Source organism: Cebus imitator, unplaced genomic scaffold (genome assembly GCF_001604975.1).
Source record: "Cebus imitator isolate Cc_AM_T3 unplaced genomic scaffold, Cebus_imitator-1.0 Scaffold92, whole genome shotgun sequence".
Taxonomy (NCBI): domain Eukaryota; kingdom Metazoa; phylum Chordata; class Mammalia; order Primates; family Cebidae; genus Cebus; species Cebus imitator.
Window position 1 is genome coordinate 10,740,620 of NW_016107407.1, and position 18,947 is coordinate 10,759,566.

The 18,947-nt window shown below is 44.8% G+C and overlaps 1 protein-coding gene across 2 annotated transcripts in view; it reads left to right on the forward strand.

Annotated features, from left to right (window-relative positions):
- The first annotated feature begins 634 nt into the window (after window positions 1-634).
- Window positions 635-18,947, forward strand: part of PRTFDC1 (phosphoribosyl transferase domain containing 1) — a 96,131-nt gene continuing 77,818 nt past the window's right edge. Inside the window, exons 1-3 of one of the 2 annotated variants that reach the window (XM_037740963.1) lie at window positions 635-783; window positions 11,739-11,845; window positions 17,881-18,064. In XM_037740963.1, the coding sequence (XP_037596891.1) occupies window positions 736-783; window positions 11,739-11,845; window positions 17,881-18,064 (339 nt within the window). In that variant the 5' untranslated portion in view covers window positions 635-735. The remainder of the gene's footprint in view (window positions 784-11,738; window positions 11,846-17,880; window positions 18,065-18,947) is intronic. The other variant, XM_017535529.2, reaches the window with a different exon arrangement.

The window sequence follows — 18,947 nt, forward strand, 5'->3', positions numbered from 1 at the left end:
GGGGGGGAGGTGAAGGGAGATGGGGTGAGGTGAAGGGAAGTGGGGGAAGTGAAGGGAAGTGGGGGAAGTGAAGGGAAGTGGGGGAGGTGAAGGGAAGTGGGGGAGGTGAAGGGAGGGGGGACATAAAGAAAGGAGGGAGGTAGAGGGAAGTGAAGGGAGGTGAGGGGAGGTGGAGGGAGGTGGGGGGAGGTGGGTGGTGACTCCAGGGTTTGAAAACACATCCAGGACACTTCCCCATCCTTGGAGAGCACCCTGGCTCGCAGGGTCGTTCATGCTTCTGCTTGGGACAACCTCCTGCATGAAATCTGGCAGGGGAGGAGTCGAGAAGATTGTTAGCCCGAGGGCAGGGACAGTGGATCTGGGAAGCAGGGGCTGGGGGACACGTTCTCTTCCCTCCGCGGGCTGCCTAGTGCTCCCGAGTCCCCCGCGGGGCCCGGCGGCCTGGCCGGGGACTGCAGGCGACCATCCGGCAGGCGGCGGCGACTGAGGCAGCCGCGAGGGACGCGCCCCGGGCCGCGCTCAGGGGGAGTGGGCGCGGCTCGGCAGCTGCTCCCCGCTCCCCCGCCAGGGGAGGGGGCGTCACGCCTCGGCCTTGGATCCGCGCCAGGCCGCTGCTTCCAGCTGGCAGACCCGGGGCGAGCCGGCGGTCCCTGTCCCCGTCCCATCCCCCACGCAGCCTTTGCCCTCCCAGCTCCTTCCCTCTCGGTCTTCCCTTCCCGCGTTCCCCGGAGAAACATGGCCGGGAGCAGCGAGAAGGCGCCAGACTGCGGGCGAGGCGTCGTGGTAAATGCAAACTCCCGATCTCAGGGCTCGCCCCCCCCCCCCCCCCCTCCCTGGCACCCTGCTTGTAGATTAAATGCCTGCCGCGTCTGGGGAGAGAGCTGGCCACCGCTTTGTTCTCCCTCCCTGCGGGATGGCTTCTATCCTCAGACCCGGGCCTCCCCTCCCCGCCCCCAATCTGACTAAACGCCGAGTCCAGTCCCTTCACCCCGAGTTCCCAGCGTCCCCCCACCGCGGCCCCCGTCCGGGAGCCCGCTCCAGCAGCGTCCCGCCGGCGCCCAGCCGGGTCCCCACCCCCTCGAGCCACAGCTTCTGTGAGCCGGGCGGGGCCCCGGAGACCCCCGCGTGCTGCTTGGGAGGCCTCCTTCTTCCTGTTTTGTTTTTAAAAGGACACGGAGGGGTTTTGTAGGCAGCTAGGAAATAAAGTAGCTGCAGTGGACGGAGTTTGAGCTTTGACGCCTTTGGTACCCAGGTTGGGACTCTGGCTGTGGAGGCCTCTGCAGGAGCTCTGGGACAGCTGGCAGCTCCTGAGTGACCTATGGCTTATTCGTAAAAGGGAGGAACAGCAAGCTGGGCTGTGGAGCGAACTGGGAGGATGCATGTAAAATATCTAGCAGTGTGTCCGGATGGGAGGGCGTGGGGTGTTCAATTTCCCAGAATTGAACCCCTTTAACCCTGAGAATCCTGGCAGTGTCAGCCAGAGGGTACCCATCTCTCAGGGTGCTAGGACCCAATCCGTTCTTGACCTTGTGGCCACTTCCTCCCGGCTCCCTGAGTAGTGGTTTTCCAAGAAGCTGGTGGTTATAACTTGTGTCAGGTTCAATGTGAAACTCAATGGTGGTGAGGATGGTGGGTGGGGCTAACTTGCCATCTCTTTCCAGGGATCGGCTTGTCATTCACAGACAATCTGGTTATGAATATGAATGGCCTGAACTAAAGTAAGTGGGTTGGGGAGGGAAACGTGTCACACTCAGACAGAACCGGTCAGGTTGAGATGTGGGGCTCGGTGCTTAATTTAACAGCAGGATCTTTCCTTCTTAAAGTGTGAGGAGTTGGTTTATTTATTAATTCCTCATGTGTACTGTGCTGCTTGGTTCCAGGAGGTGTTCTAGGCTCTGGGGGTGCAGCAGACAAAGGCCTTGTCTTCATGACCTTGCATTCCAGAGAAGACACAGGCAGGCAGTATGTAAGCAAACAGAAAGTTTCAAATAGGAATATGTGCAATAGGAGGAGGGTAACAGGATAGAGGGTAACTGGAGGAGAAGCGGGGAGTGATGCTTTTGTCCAGGTGGTCAGGGCAGCCTCTCTGTGGTGACCTTTGAGCCAAGATCTGAAGGGTACACAGGAGTGGCCATGTGAACTGCAGGCAGAGACCCGTATACCAAGTGCAAAAGAATCACTGCATCCTATTTATGCTTTTGCAAAAATCATTCCAGTTGCCCAGTAGGAAGGGCAAGCCTAGTGTTGGGATGGATGGGAGGGGGACTAAAACCCAAAATGGGAAATCATTAAGTTTATTCTGGACAAATTGAGTCTGCAGCGCCTGTAAGGCCCACAGGTCAGGATGCACGCTAGGCAATTTGAAATTCGCATTTGGAATTCAGGACAGCAATTGGAGAGATTTAGAAATCATCGGTAGAAATCATCTGTGAATGACAAGCCGATCCCTGGAAAGAGATGGCAAGTTAGCCCCACCCACCATCCTCACCACCATTGAGTTTCACATTGAACCTGACACAAGTTATAACCACCATGAATATTTAATGTTCATGAGTGTTCAGCGAATATGGAAAAAACAATTAAAGCAACTGTTAAGGATGGAGGGCTGGAAAGTCCCAAATGTAAGAGGCTGCCTGTGGAGGAGAAGCCGGATGAAGGAACCGAGAAAGAACCCTGAAGGGTGGGAGGGCAGGCAGGGTAGTCCGTGCCTTGGGAACAGAGCATTGTTGGGCAGGAGGGGTGGTGTCAAGAGGTCATCAGAAGTGTCAGATGCCACAGGGACAGCAAGTTGGATACCACAATGGAAAACAGCCACTCTATTTTATAATTACAAAGCCATCAGTAGGAAGAATCTTTTAAACAACCACTCCATTGGTAGAATGGTTAAAATATAGTACAATACAAGTTGAGCATCACTACTAATCCAAAAATCCGAAGCCTCAAATACTCTTGAATCTGAAACTCTTTGAGCAGTGACATGATGCTCAGAGGAGCATTCTCACTGGAATATTTTAGATTTCAGATTTTCAGATTAGGGACGCTCAACCAGGAATTATAATGCAAATATTCCAAAATCCAAAGGGAAAAAAATTCAGAAATTGGAAACACATCTGGTCCCAAGCATTTTGGATAAGGGGTACTCAACTTGTACTACCATAACATACTAGATTTTTTTTTTTTTTTTTTTTTTTGAGACAGAGTCTCACTCTGTCACCCAGGCTGGAGTGCAGTAGTGTGATCTCAGCTCACTGCAACCTCAGCCTCCCAGGTTCAAGTGATTCTCCTGCCTCAGTCTCCCAAGCAGCTACGATTACAGGTGTGCGCCACTATATGCCCAGCTAATTTTTGTATTTTTAGTAGAGATGGGGTTTCACCATGTTGATCAGGCTGTCTCAAACACCCGACCTCAGGTGATCCACCCTCCTCAGCCTCCCAAAGTGCTGGGATTACAAGTGTGAGCCACCATGCCTGGCCTCTAGATACTTTTAAAAAAGAATAAGGTGAATCTAGATGAACTGATGGAGTAGGTAAATTGTTGCAGTCTAAAAAAACAAGTGAGAGAACATTGTAAATAACCCAATCTATTGGTGTCTGTGGAGGTCCTCTTGGAAACAAGGTAATCTTGTGAAATGCAAAGAGGTAGTGGGAAGGGTACAAAGAGAGTAGAAGGTGGGGTGCAGTGGCTCACACCTGTAATCCCAGGACTTTGGGAGGCTGAGGTGGGTGGATCACCCGAGGTCAGGAGTTTGAGACAATCCTAACATGGTGAAACCCCATCTCTACTAAAAATACAAAAATAGGTGGACATGGTAGCTTATTCTTGTAATCACAGCTACTTGGAAGGCTGAAGCGGGAGAATCTCTTGAACCTGGGAGGTGGAGGTTGCAGTGAGCCGAGATCACGCCATTGCATTCCAGCCTGGGCAACAAGAGTGAAACTCCATCTCAAAAAACCAAAAACAAAAAAATGAGTAGAAACCGGACCAGCTGCCATGGGGCCTGGTGCTTGCATGAGAGCCCACCAAGGTGGGAAATCATCCATGTATAATGGAGATAGTCCCAGTATTTACATTGTTTTCTCCAGTAGAACTTGGAAAAATTAGATTAACCTCAAGTTGGATGTAAGTAGGCAAATTCAGAGTGTACCCAAGCTGCTGGTAGAAGGCATTTCATGCCATGTAAGGCCGGAGGGAAGGAAGAGCTGAAGAGGGTGAGTTTACTGGGAGAACAGAGAGCTCTCAAAGATGGGATACAAAAAGTCAAATTAGTACCATTTTAAAAAGGGGGCAGGTGGCTGGGAGCAGTGGTTCACACCTATAATCCCAGCACTTTGTGAGGCCAAGGTGGGCAAATCACTCGAGCCCAGGAGTTTGAGACCAGTCTGGGCAACCAACCTCATCTCTACAAAAAATACAGAAATTAGCCGGGCATGGTGGTGCATGCCTGTAGTCTCAGTTACCAGAGAGGCTGAGGTGAGAGAATCACCAGGACCTGGGAAATCAAGGCTACAGTGAGCCATGATCGCACCACTGCATTCCAGCCTGTGTGTCAGAGTGAGACCCTGTCTCAAGAAAGGGGTGGGAGAAGGTGATAATAGCAAGCATTTCTGGAGCACAAGTCTGTATGGGAGGTCCAGGGTACTCCCCATTTTACAGAGGAGGAAACTGAGGCACTGAGAGTAAATCACCCAGGTCACATAAGTAGCAAATGGCACGGGCAGGATTTGAACCAGCTTTCAATCACTATGCTACATAGGAAGCTGTGATTCCAGGGTGGAATTTCAGGGTTGGGGTTGTCTGTAGGACTGGGGTATGTGAATGTATTGCTAAATGGAGAATAAGGTTGTAGTTTGAGCTAAGGCCAGTGAAGGAGCTGCAAGATCAAGTGGCTGGAAGGATCGTCCAGGTAGGTATTGGCGTAAATCACCTAAGGAATTGTCCAGGAATTAGGTACAGAAGAGAATGCTGAGTTGGTAGAAATTTGTTGATAAAGAATGCAAGGGAAGTAGAGTCAAATGATATAGGCATGAAACGAGAAGTTTGTACAAGAGAAGGGAATATTAAGAGATTTAAGATGCTCTTGCCTATAAATGGTTTTCAGTTGAACTGAGGAGGTAGTACATTTATACCGTTAACAATAAATGGTAGTAAATGCTAATTGCCACATAAGAGAGGTAGAGCCTAAGGTCAGAAATTTTGCTCAGAGTTGGCTTGTCAATTGATCTGGAGCAATAAAGTCACCAGATTCCTGGTTGATACCTCTTTGCTACTTCTCAGGGAGAGATAAAGATCTCTAGCCACTGGCTTTTGGGGATTGGGTTATTAGACATGTTTTTGTTTGTTTGTTTTTGTCTGGTTTGGTTTTTGCCAAAGGATTATCAACTGAGCCACTGTCAGCACTTGAGTTTGGTAGGAATGAGGAGAAGAGAAAAATCTGAGATGATTGTTGTGTTTCTGTTAGAGCTGACTTCCCGTTACCCCCCAATTCATGAAAATATGGCAGTATCTGAGATAAGTAATAAGGTATAGCTTCATCAAAAGCACAGCTCTACTAGGTGGTAATGAGTTTTCTTTCTGAGGGGCAAACACACCACAGAAGAAGGCATGTGGATACAAGGTAGCTGGGCTGTCAAGCTTCCTTTGTTCCCCTGCTAACAGAACCTGGGAATCTTTTAGCAAACCACTTGTTTCCACTTTTCAAGATGTGTGGTTATGAGGTAGGGCCCTTCCTAGGCCCCCGGGCTCTGGGACTAGGACAAGAACCCCAGAATTCCTGCCTCGGATTCTGTGAATCAGAGTGAAGGGATGAAAGCCCCTTCCTCCTGCTGGTGGAGGAGAGATGACAACTGTAGCCTGAAGGAGAGGGTAGGGCCAATCTATGGAGCTCAGCAAAGGACAGGAGCAGAGATGAGATTCTTATATGTGTTTTCTCCCTTATATAATTTATTCTCCCTTATATGTGCAAAAAAATAGTCTAAGAAAATATATATATATGTGTATATGTGTGTGTGTGTGTGTGTATTTAATGATTTAGAAAGTTTTCAGTGCATCTTCAGTGAGAAAAAGAGAAACAGAATTAGTTCTGGGATTTGGATGTTGCATAAAATGACTCAGTTAATGAGTTTGTCACCTCCCCCCGCTTGGCTATGTTTTGCTGTTTTGAACAGAGAAAGCATTGTGCTGAATAAACGTAGAGCATATTATCCGTGATACTGAAACTGTCCAAGACTCTGGGTTTGACTTTTAAAAAAGCAGGTGAATAACAATTATCTCCGGTTATAGCAACCTCTATTCCTGCAGGTTTCAACTTACTTACAACATGATTTGCATGCACCATTGAAGTTAACAAAGCATAAACCAGCATTTCATCATCTCAAACTTTCATCCTAACAGTGAAAACTATTTCAGATTGCAAATAATGGCCAATTTGGATTATAGAACAGTTTTAGAGAAATATATTTTTTTCTACTTTTATACTTTTGTGTTGTTTTCTTGAGACAGTCTCCCGCTGCTGCCCCGGCCGGAGGGCAGTGATGTGATCATGGCTCACTACAGCCTTGACCTCCTAGGCTCAAGCTATCCTCCCACCTCAGCTTCCCAAATAGCTGAAACTATAGGCACATGCCACCACACCAGACTAATTTTTTTTTTTTTTTGTAGAGATGGGACCTCATTATGTTACCCAGGCTGGTCTCGCACTCCTGGGATCAAGTGATCCTCCCACTTCAGCTTCCCAAAGTGTTGGGATTACAGGCATGCACCAATGTGCCAAGCCCCAAATGTATAGTTTTAACTAAGATAATATGACTGGTACATAGTTTGAGGCACTTCTTTAGATGAATTAAAACATATAATTTGTTGTTAAATGATGGATGTTTCAGTTCATCTAAATGATTAGCATTTATTGCATAAGTGCTGTAGACCAGATACTGATACGAGTCTTACATTCATTATCTTATTTAATGCTCACCATAGCCATATGAGGCAGGCACTAAAACTCCGTTTCCCAGAGGAATACACTAAGACTTAGAGAATTTAACATGCCCAAGGTCTTGTGGCTGGCAGACTTGTCCCAGATGTGTCAGACTTCTGCGTCCATGCTCCTAACACCCTACTCCTGCCTCTGGGCTGTGGATCCATGTTTCAGTTTTAATCTATAGGTTTGTTTCATTTGTCATTTTCTTATCATCACTTCCTATTTTTGGTATTCATTTTTGGCACTTTTATTCTCTTTCCTCTTTTTGGCATCGTGTATCAAGCATCAGGTATTATACACCATGCAGTGTTCCAGGTATTCTAAATACGTTACCTTACGACAACCCTATCCATAGGTTTTATTGTCTTATTCAAAGCAAGGGGATACTGGATTTCAGAGAGGGTAAGTCATCTCCCTAACATCACAGTGGTAAGTGCTAGAGCCAAGCTCTTGAACATGGAGTGGAGAGTATTCTCCGAGATTCAACCAGAATCTGTCCGTAAAAGATTGATGTGGTTGGAGGAATGGATTCAGAAGACCACTGGTTAATGGTACCACCACTGGAAGAGCTCCAGGAAATGGGGTAGTTAGTATGTGTGGTCTGGAAAGGGATCCAGAAAGTGCTATACACCTGGATAATCCCCCTGGGTCCTGGGGCCAGTCAGGGTTCTCCTGGTCTGGTCTTTACTGTGGCCTGCCAGAGCTTCTCCTAGAATTTCCTCATGTACAGCGAGTAGTCTAGACTCTGGTCAGCTGCTATGGTGTTAGACGTTATAGTAGATACAAGAAGTTCTCCGGGTGGCAGCCAGAGGAGCTTGGTGTAAATCCAGCAGTCCCACTGGCCAGTTTGATGGTAGATGGAGAGCAAATTGGACACTTTTCAAATATGCAGATTGTCTGGGCATGGCGGCTCACACTTGTAATCCCAGTGTTTAGGGAGGCCAAGGCGGGAACATCCCTTCAGGCCAGGAGCTCAAGGCCAGCCTGGGCAACATAGCAAGACCTTGTCTCTACAAAAAAATTTAAGAAAATAAGCTGAGTGTGCCTGTGTGCTCCTGTATCTCCAGCTACTTGGGAGGCTGAGGTGGGAGGCTCACTTGAGCCCAGAAGTTTGAGGCTGCAGTGAGCTATGATTGTACCACTGCACTCCAGCCTAGGCAACAGAGGGAGATCCTATCTCTTGAAAAATAACATAGATGGCTGGACACGGTGGCTCACACCTATGATCCCAGCATTTTGGGAGGCCAAGGTGGGTGGATCACCTGAGTTCGGGAGTTCGAGACCATTCTGACCAACACGGAGAAACCCTATCTCTACTAAAAATACAAAATTAGCTGGGCATGGTGGTGCATGTCTGCAGTCCCAGCTACTCAGGAGGGTGAGGCAGGAGAATTGCAACCAGGGAGGCAGAGGTTGTAGTGAGCTGAGATCGTGCCATTGCACTCCAGCCTGGGCAACAAGAGTGAAACTTGCCCTCAAAAAGTAAAAGTATTTTAAAATTTAAAAAAATTTAAAAACAACATAGATGATATATACCATGTGGCCATCAGTCAGCCAATGGATATGACACATTGGAATCTCCAGAACCTTGAACAGTGGTAGTCTTTACACAAGGAGACAAACTGAGAGCTCAGGCTGGAGTTCAGCTTTTCAGGCAGTCAGAGGATGGAGACTGTGTCATCCATTCATTCAACATTTTTGAGCACTTACCATATTCCAGATCTACATTCTGGGCACTGAGAGATTCAACAATGAATCAGAAAAAGTCTCTGCCAGAAGGAGCTCATGTTCCGACAGAACACACCCAAGCACTCACACATCATCCAGGGGTAAAACATGCTCTGAAGGTCAGGGAAGGCCTCTCTGCAGAGGTAACATTGCACGGAGACTTGAGAGAAGTAGAGGACAGTCTTGTGGAAATCTAGAGGAAGCGTGTTGCAGGCAAGAGGAGGTGTAAATGCAAAGCTCGGGAGGGAGGGGCATGATTGGCAGATAGAAGGACACACAAGAGAACAGTGGCTGAAGCTGGGGGAAGAGGAAGAGTGTCAGGGATGAGTCAGACAGGTAATCCCTGGTGAGCCACAGTGAGGACTCTGGTCTTTACTCGGAGTAAAATGATAAGCCCTTGAAAAAAATCTCAGCAGAAGGCTGCCATGATAGGATGTCCTTTGTTTGTTTTTATTGTTTGACAGACAAGGTCTTGCTCTGTCACCCAGGCTGGAGTGCAGTGGCATAGTCATAGCTTACTGCAGCCTCGAACTCCTGGGCTCAAGTAATCCTCCCACCTTGGCCTCCTGAGTAGCTCTGACTATAGGCATGGACCTCGCCTGGCTGATTTTTTCATTTTTTGCCGAGACAGGATCTTGCTGTGTTGCCCAGGCTGATCTCTAACTTACGGCCTCAAGAGGTCTTCCCGCCTCGGCCTCCCAAAGTGCTGGGATTACAGGAATGAGCCATGTACCTTGCTATGATGTGCATTTTTAAAGGAGCATGTCCACTTCCATATGGAGGGGCTGCAAAGTGGAAGCGGGGAGACAAGTGGAGAGGCTACTGGGACAGTCCTGGGAGAAATGATGGTGGTAAGAGACTAGATAAATTTCCAGGGAATTGAAGATACAATTATCTAGTGGGTTGCCTGAGGGGAGTGAAACAAAGGAATCAGTGACACCTTCAAGATTTTGGTCTGAGTACTGCAAGTATGGATGCCCTTTAATAAAACAGGTAAGAGATACATTTGGTGAGAAATAGCATGCATTTGGTTTGCCTGGCATTCCAGAACCCAGAACTGTACTATACGTTCCACTGCCAGAAAATGGACACAGGGAAACTGGCTTTGAGTCCTGCCTGAGGAGGAGGGTGGAAAGCGGGGAATGTCACAGCACACAGTGGAGCAGGAGGGGGTCTAAGACAGCAGCAAACAGATCAGGCCGAGTGAGCGAGGGGATGGAAGGGACAGGTGCCTTCCCAAGGAGCCTGCATGGGAGCCTTGGGGAGGATAGAGAGCTGCAAGGGGCACCAGGAATTTGGGAAAGGAGGTCAGAGGCTGGGAGCAGTCAGCAAGGCCTCCAGGAAGAAGTAGGTTGTGACCTGGGCTTCTGAGTTTAGAATACAGAGGTAGAGGAGGAAAGCAGGGGGCGGGCGGGGGAAGAGAAGGAAGGGGTGCACAGCAAATGAATGAATGAAACCCAGAGCTGGGAAGGATCCTATTTTGACTGCAAACCATTCTGAAGGCAGGAAACAAAGGTGTAGGAAGTTGGGCTGGAAAATTTGGGCGGGTCTGCATTGTAAAAGTCCTGGGAAGCTCAAAGCTGGACAGAGGAGTCAAAGTGTGTGGGAGTGAGTAAAAAATGGGAAACTGAGGCCAGGTGTGGTGGCTAACACCTATAATTCCAGCACTTTGGGAGGCTAAGGCAGGCAGAAGCCTTGAGTTGAAGAGTTCAAGACCAGCCTGGGCAACCTGGCAAAACCTCATCTCTACAAAAAACACATAAAAATTAGCTGGGCATGGCAGCGCACACCTGTGGTCCCAGCTACTCAGGGGACTGAGGCCTGAGGATCACTTGAAACTGGGAGCCGGGGTTTCAGTGAGCGGAGCTCTCACCACCGTACTCCAGCCTGGGTGACAGTGTGGGACCCTGTCCCAGAAATAACAAAATTTTTTTTTTAAATAAAAGGGAAATTGTATACAACTCGAGTAGGATTTGAGTGTGCATCACTTCATTGTTGCATCTTTTCTTGATGTTCTGAAAGTAAAAGTAACTCCACCTTCACCTTCCTCTTCTCTTCCACCTCTTTACTATTCTGACTATAAAACTAGCACATCAAGTCCTAAGCAAGAAGGAGACTTGCTGTCAGTCCATCTACTACGTGAATAGGCCAATTTTCTGGACCACCAGTTTCTAATAGGATAGCTGAAGTGTGCAACATAATACATCCTTTTAAAGTGTTTACTATAACGACTGGACCACTCAAAAGTTTGGGTCTACTCTGATCCCAGGAGCTATGTACTTTTAATAGGAAATCTTTTCCAGGCAGATGAGGCATTTACAATGAATAGAAATTTAATAGTATGTAACATAGTAGTGATACTGTATTATTTTAGAATTACAAATATGTTGTTTACAATAATATATTCATGATAATTATTTAATTTGGAGATAAATTATATATTAACATATGCACTCATAAATAATACTATCGGATTAGCTATAAAACACTGACTTCATATTTTTATTGTACGATAGGCCAGGTGTGGTGACTCACACCTGTAATCCCAGCACTTAGGGAGTCTGGGGCGAATCACTTGAGGTCAGGAGTTCAAGATCAGCCTGGCCAACATGGTAAAAACCTGTCTCCACTGAAAATACAAAAATTAGCTAAGTGTGGTGGCGTGTGCCTGTAGTCCCAGCTACTGGGGAGGCCAAGGCAGGAGAATCGCTTAGACCTGGGAGGCAGAGGTTGCAGTGAGCTGAGATCGCCCCACTGTACTGCAGCCTCAGTGACAGAGAAAGACTCTATCTCAAAGTCTCAAAGAAAACAAACAAACAAACAAAAACAAATATTGTATGATGCCCGTCGTTGGGAATTGAGTGCTCTGTTCGTTTTAGTACTAAGCCTCATATCAGGTTGTGGAAACAAATAACCTTGTCTCACTAAACTTTTCATAGGTTGAGGGGATTCTGTTTACAAATGATATTCTTTTGTTATGTTTTTAACATAAATTTCTGATGAAAAATACCATAACCAAAATAATTTGATTTGCAGATTATGGATGACTGGCCGGGGTATGACTTGAATTTATTCACGTACCCACAGCACTATTACGGAGACTTGGAATACGTCCTCATACCTCATGGCATCATTGTGGACAGGTGAGTGTGATTTCCTGTTTCAGTCTTGGTCCTGTACTGGGCTGGCCCACTCTTGCATGAATCCTGCAATGTAGTTTAGAACCCTATTGCTGAGCTGCTTTTTATAGTGGTAGAGAGAATTTTATATAGGGCGGTGAATTTGAAATAAAATGAATTTATGCTTAAACTGAACGATTTACCTGTACATTTGTTCAGGTGGTACGGTAATATGGTAAGGAGGCTAGACATGCATAAGCTATTGTAAGTAACAGCCTCAAAATAACAATGTTGTAAGACAGCTTTTCCGTGGCATAGAAGTCCCGCCCTCACAGAGGGGGACCAGTTCCATGATCAAATAAACTTTGGAAATTTTGTATCTCCCATATTTTTGTCTTTCAGTTGACAAATCAAAGCAAACATTAGCATATCACAAATATGGAAATTCCAGCCAAAAAAAAAAAGAACAAAGGAAAGAAACCTGCTTGACTTTAACAATTAATCCAGCCTTTTTTTGTGCAAAGGGAGACTTTGTATTCAGTTTACCTATTCATAACTCTCAGAAGAGATTTCCCTTAACAGTTTTCCCAGTTTGGGAAGCTCCTAATTTAAACAAATTCTTGCATTTCTTACTTGAACTTTCTAATTTTAAATTAATTTAAAATCAGTCGGAACATGATTGACTCTAGAGTAGGGTTACCCCAAGCCTTTTCTCTATGCAAGAGAATCATCCAGTGAACTTTTAAAAATGCATATTCTTAAGCTTTATGTCTAGAAATTTCAAATTGATATTCTGGGGTGGGGCCCAAGAATGTCCATCTTCACCTTTAAAGTAAATTTATTAGCTCGGGGCTATGGCATGCAACTGTAATCCAGGCTACTCCAGAGGCTAAAGTGGGGAGATCACTTGAGTCCAAAAATTTGAGATTAGCCTGGACAATACAGTGAGATCTTGTCTCAAAAAAAAAAAAAATTTTAAGATGTAATTTACAGGGCTGGATACAGTGGCTCATTCTGGTAATCCCAGCACTTTGGGAGGCTGAGGCAAGAGTATCATTTGAGTCAGGAGTTTGAGACCAGTCTGGGCAATGTAGTGAGACCCCATCTCTATAAAAAACTAAAAAACATTAATCAGGTATAGTAGCACGTGCCTGTAGTCCCAGCTACTAGGGAGGCTGAGGCGAGAGGATCACTTGAGTCTGGGAGGTCAAGGCTACAGTGAGCCATGATCATACCACTGCCCTCTAGCCTGGTGAACAGAGCGAGATCTTGTCACACACACACACACACACACACACACACACACACACACACACACACACACAGAGATTAATTTATATGCTACTGTAGAAAATTCACCTATTGCAGGTGAACGACTAAATGATTTTTAGTAAATTTTTACGGTCAGGCAGCCACCAGCGCCATCCAGTTTTACAACATTTCCGTCATTCCCAAAAGTTTGTTTGCTTCCACTTCCAGCATCGTTCTCTATAAATTTGTCTTTACTGGCCATTTTGTGTAAAGGAAATTATACAATACCTAATTATTCACTGCTGCATATTTAGATGTCCCATTTTTGGCTGTTGTGGAAATGCTTCAATAAACGGTTTCTGTGAATGTGTTTGTGTGGACATATCTTTTCATTTCTCTTGGATGGATTTCTCAACTTGAAATTTTGGGTTTTCTGGTAAGTGTAAGAAACTGCCAGTTATTTTCCAAAGTGATTGCACCTTGTTACATTGCCACCAGCAGTGTATGGTGGTTCCAAGTCTTCTACATACTTGCCAACATTTAATACTGTCTGTCCTTTTGATTACAGCTATTTTTGTGGCTAATGGTATCTCATTATGGTTTTAATTTTTATTTTCCTAATCATTAGTACACCTGTTAGCGGTTTACGTGTCTTCTTTGGAGAGAGGTCTTTTCAAGTCTTTTACCAATTTTTAAATTCAATTATTTGTCTTCTTATTGAAATGTAAGAGTTCTTTATATATTTTGGATAATAGTCCTTTATCAGATATATGATTTGCAAATATTTTCTCCCAGCCTATGGCTTGTCTTATTATTTTCTTACTGGTATCCTTTAAGAAGAATGTGTATCCTGCTGTTGTGGGATGAAGTATTGTATATGTGTTAATTAGATCCAGTCGGTTGATGGTGCTTCTCAGTTCAACTATAAACTTATTATCTATTGGTTCTGTCAACTACTAATAGAGGGTATGTTAAAGTCTCCAAATTGTGGAGTTGCCTGTTTCTCCTTGCAGTTCTATTAGGTTTTTGACACTTTGTTTTCAGGAGTATACACATTAGAAATTATTATGTCTCTTTGGAGAGTTGACCTCCTTATTATTGTGTAATGCTCTTTCTTCCTGATAATATTCCTTACTCAGAAGTCTGTATGTCTGAAAGTAAAATAGCTACTCCAACTTTCTTTTGATTAGTGTTAGCATGGCATGTCTTTCTTCTCCATCCCTTTACTTTTAATCTGTGTCTTTATATCTAAAGTGAGTTTTTGTTTTGTTTTGTTTTTGAGACAGAGTCTCACTCTGTCACCTAGGCTGTAGTGCAGTGGCATAATCTCAGCTCACTGCAACCTCCAACTGCTGGGTTCAAGTGATCCTCTTGCCTCAGCCTCCCAAGTAGCTGGGATTACAAGCATGCACCACCACACCTGGCTAATTTTTTATATTTTTAGTAGAGATGGGGTTTCACCATGTTAGCCAGGCTGGTCTCGAATTCCTGACCTCAAGTGATCCGGCTGCCAAAGTGCTGGGATTACAGGTGTGAGCTATAAAGTGAGTTTTTTACAGGCAATATACAGTTAGGTCTTTTTAAAATCCACCCTGACAGTCTGTCTTTTAATGCTATTTAAATTCATATTTAAAGTGATAATTGATATAATCAGTTTAGTATCTATCGTATTTATAACTATTTTCTATTTACTGCCGTTGTTCTTTGTTTCCTTTTTCTGTATTCCACTCTGTGAAATTCCTTTTTTTTTTTTTTTTTTTTCTTAATCTTAGTCTTCTCAAGGGAATGACTTGGTGAAATTACTGATAGAATTTACCTGTGTTTGATGTCCTTGCTCAGGTGAGGTCTTGTGGCCCAGGCTGGAGTGCAATGGCCCAGTCTTCATTCACTGCAACCTCCACCTCCCAGGTTCAAGTGATTCTCCTGCCTCAGCCTCCCAAGTAGCTGGGATTACAGGCGTCCACCACCATGCCTGGCCGATTTTTGTATTTTTAGTAGAGACAGGGTTTCACCATGTTGGCCAGGCTGGTCTTGAACTCCTGACCTTAAAAGATTCACCCACCTCACTGTATGACTTCTGATGTCTGTAAGGTTTATTTTTCTCTAGTTTTTATTTTTAAGCCTCACTTACTAGGTATCACCCAGTGTCTGACCAGCTTAGTGTTCAGTCTACATTTGGTTAGACGTTGTGCTTAAACACTTCAAGCCAATAAATCTTCCACTCTCTGCTCATGGGGGTGTGTGGGGACTTGAAAGTAGATTCAAATTTCCAACGATTTTCAAATCTTTCTGGCTTCTACTTTCCTCTGAGCTTTCTTGTGTCTTCTCTGCACGTGTACATAGCCTCCGTTGTCCAGGGATATGTGAGTGGCTTGAACTCACTCTGTTGTGCATATGTGCAGTCTCTGGTCAACTTGAGATGCATGAAGAACTTACTGTGTGCCCCTGTTCTATGACTGTCTAACCTCCCTGGAACTTCCTATCAAATCCCCAGCCAGCCGACCAGTGCATTGCTAAAAGGGGCCTGCACCTCAGGATAATGGAATCCTGCCACCAATGTGACCATTTTAACTTACAATGTTCCCAATCAGGTGAGCTCCCCCTGGCAGTGCTCCACCTTGGTGGAACTACCTGTTTGAACAACAGAGGTGGGGATGGGGGGGGTGATGGGCGCATCCACACACAAGAATGCCCCAGACTCATGCTGTTTCCGCCCAGTGTTCAGTGCTTTTATAATCAAATGCTTCTCAGTTTGTTGTATGCCTTTGGTTGATTTCCAGTGTGATGAGATGGTTGTTTTTGGCAGTTTTGCCCAGTTTTATAGTTGCTTTTCAGGAGAGGATATGTTGACATCATTATTTCCTCACACTGGAAACAAATGTTCTTTTTTTTTTTTTTAGACAGAACCTTGCTCTGTCGCGCAAGCTGGAGTGCAGTTGCACAATCTTGGCTCACTGCAACCTCCATCTCCCAGGTTCAAACTGTTCTTCTGCCTCAGCCTTCTGAGTACCTGGGATTACAGGCACCCACCACCATGCCTGGCTAATTTTTGTATTTTTAGTAGAGACCGGGTTTTGCCATCTTGGCCAGGCTGGTCTCAAACTCCTGATCTCATGTGTTCCACCCGCCTCGGCCTCCCAAAATTCTGGGATTACAGGCATGAGCCACCACTCTTGGCCCAAATGTTCCCTCTTAAGGAACAAGCCAGATATTCTGATGTACATTTTTTATGATCATCTTTTGAGAAATGTTGCCTAAAACCATGGTTACCATTTTTTATGGCTATGTGTATGTATATACACATATATGTAAAATACATTATGTATGTATATTATATGTAATATTTACATATGTATTTGTGTGTGCACATGTACATATACAAATATATGATTTAGTTAATCCATTTTACATCTAATTCTATTTGAAGTGCTAATGGGGATTGTTTTTTTTAAGTATATGCCTTAGATCCTGCCCCCATTTAAGATTTTAATGCTGTGGCTAGGCATGGTGGCTCACACTTGCAATCCCAGCAATTTGGGAGGCCGAGGCCAGTAGGATTTCAAGTCCAACCTGACCAACATGGTGAAACCCAATCTCTACTAAAAACACAAAAAACTAGCTGGGTGGGTGTGGTGGCAGGCACCTGTAATCCCAGCTACTCAGGAAGCTGAGGCAGGAGAATCACTTGAACTCTGGCGGGGTGGAGGTTGTGGTGAGCCTAGATCATGCCATTGCACTTCAGCCTGGGCAACAAGAGCAAAACTCAAAAAAAAAAAAAAAAAAAAGATTTTAATGTTGTATGGTGGTTGGGCAATGGACTTAGAGACATGAAACAACGGGAAAAAATACAAGACGGTTCTGAATGAGGTATCAGGTGGAAGTCGCAGGCTGCCGGGAGATCACATGCACAACTCCGGGGGGCGTCCTTCACTTTGGGTTCCATGGAAACACTGCCTCCTACAATTGAACTCTGGGGCACCTTTCACGTGGGCAATGTGAACTATAACATAATGTTATTTGTCAAATATAAAATACATGTTATTCTTTTGATATTACTGTAGGCTTGACTTTTCCTTCTGTCTCTTTTAATGTTGTAAAGTGGGTGACTCACTCTCCATTTCCTTTTTCTCTGCTCTAGAGTGAGTGTAATATCACCAGATACCATCATAACCTCGTTAAGGGTTAATAACCGAGCTCTATAGTGATAAAATAATAACAATCAGGACTTTTGACATTCTATTTTACACCTTAATAATTTTTGTGGCATTGAGGACCACATACCATTGATGATGTGGTCCCCAATGTCTTTCAGGAATATGTTTTAGACCAGGCATGGTAGCTCATGCCTGTAATCTCAGCATTTTGAGAGGCCGAGGTAGGTGGATCACCTGAGGTCAGGAGTTCAAGACCAGCCTGGCCAACATGGAGAAACCCATCTCTACTAAAAACAGAAAAATTAGTGGGGCATGGTACAGGTACCTGTAATCCCAACTAGACTTGGGAGGCTGAAACAGGAGAATCACTTGAACCCAGAAGGTGGAGGTTGCAGTGAGCTGAGATTGTGCCACTGCACTCCAGCCTGGGCGACCGATCCAGACTCTGTCTTTAAAAAAAAAAAAAAGTATTTGAACACCTTCTGTTCAACCTTAACAAAGCTTTTCTATCTGTGGGTTTCTGTTTACCAAGCTTTTCTCCATATTCCCCTGAGTAATTGAACATGTATAATACACCATGCATTTTTATTAAAGCAACACAAATACTCAGAAGTAGTTGTGCCTTAATGTATCTTTTATCCTTGACTTCTTCAGAATTGAGCGGCTGGCTAAGGATATTATGAAAGACATAGGATACAGTGACGTCATGGTCCTGTGTGTGCTTAAAGGAGGCTACAAATTCTGTGCTGATCTCGTAGAACACCTTAAGAACATCAGCCAAAATTCAGATCGTTTTGTCTCTATGAAAGTTGACTTCATCAGACTAAAAAGTTACAGGGTAAGTTATTACAAGTTCCATTTTATGATATTTTGATTTAATAACAATGCTTTTGAATAAAAGAATCAATAATGTTATGAAAATGAAGAGTACAATTTTTAAAAATTGAGATAAAAAAGAAGGGTACTTTTTTTTAATTTGCAAGAATACTGCAACCTACTGTAAGAATTCAAATGATATTATTTAGGGTGTGGGGTGGGGACTCTCTCTATATTTTCACATATATGGGAAGACTGCAGTAATGATTTGTGCTTTCTTTTATGGTGATAAATCTAGTTGGTTATCTCCTGGTGCCCAGCCCCACAACTGAGTGTGGTCAGAGTATGAACACTGATTTGTTGTTTCTACTCTGGATGTCACTGTTGGTCCTGGGGACCTGTGGGAGAGTGTCCAGGCCACAGAGGAGTCTTAGTTCTTGGGTGGCTGCAACCATGGCCTGGAAGTGAAGGAAAAGCTATGGGGACAGCACATTGCCACGTGTGAGGAAACATAAGCCAGGGAGCTCCAGCAGAAGGCCCCTCCACCAGTTTACCCCATTAATTCTGGCTCGCTGTGGCCACCACTGGGCAGAATTAATGGGATTATTCTCCAAAGATGTTTCCTAACCAGATGCAATGGCTCATGCCTATAATCCTAACACTTTGGGAGCCAAGGCAGAAGGATTCCCTAGGGCTGGGAGTTCGAGAGCAGCCTAGGCAACATATGAGACACTATCTATACAAAAAGAAAAAATTTTTAATTAGCTGAGTGTGGTAGTGTATGCCTATAGTCCAGGTACTCAAGAGGCTGAAGTTGGAGGATTGCTTGAGCCCAGGAGATGGAGGCTGCAGTGAGCTATGATGGCACCATTGCACTCCAGCCTGGATGACAATGAAACTCTGTC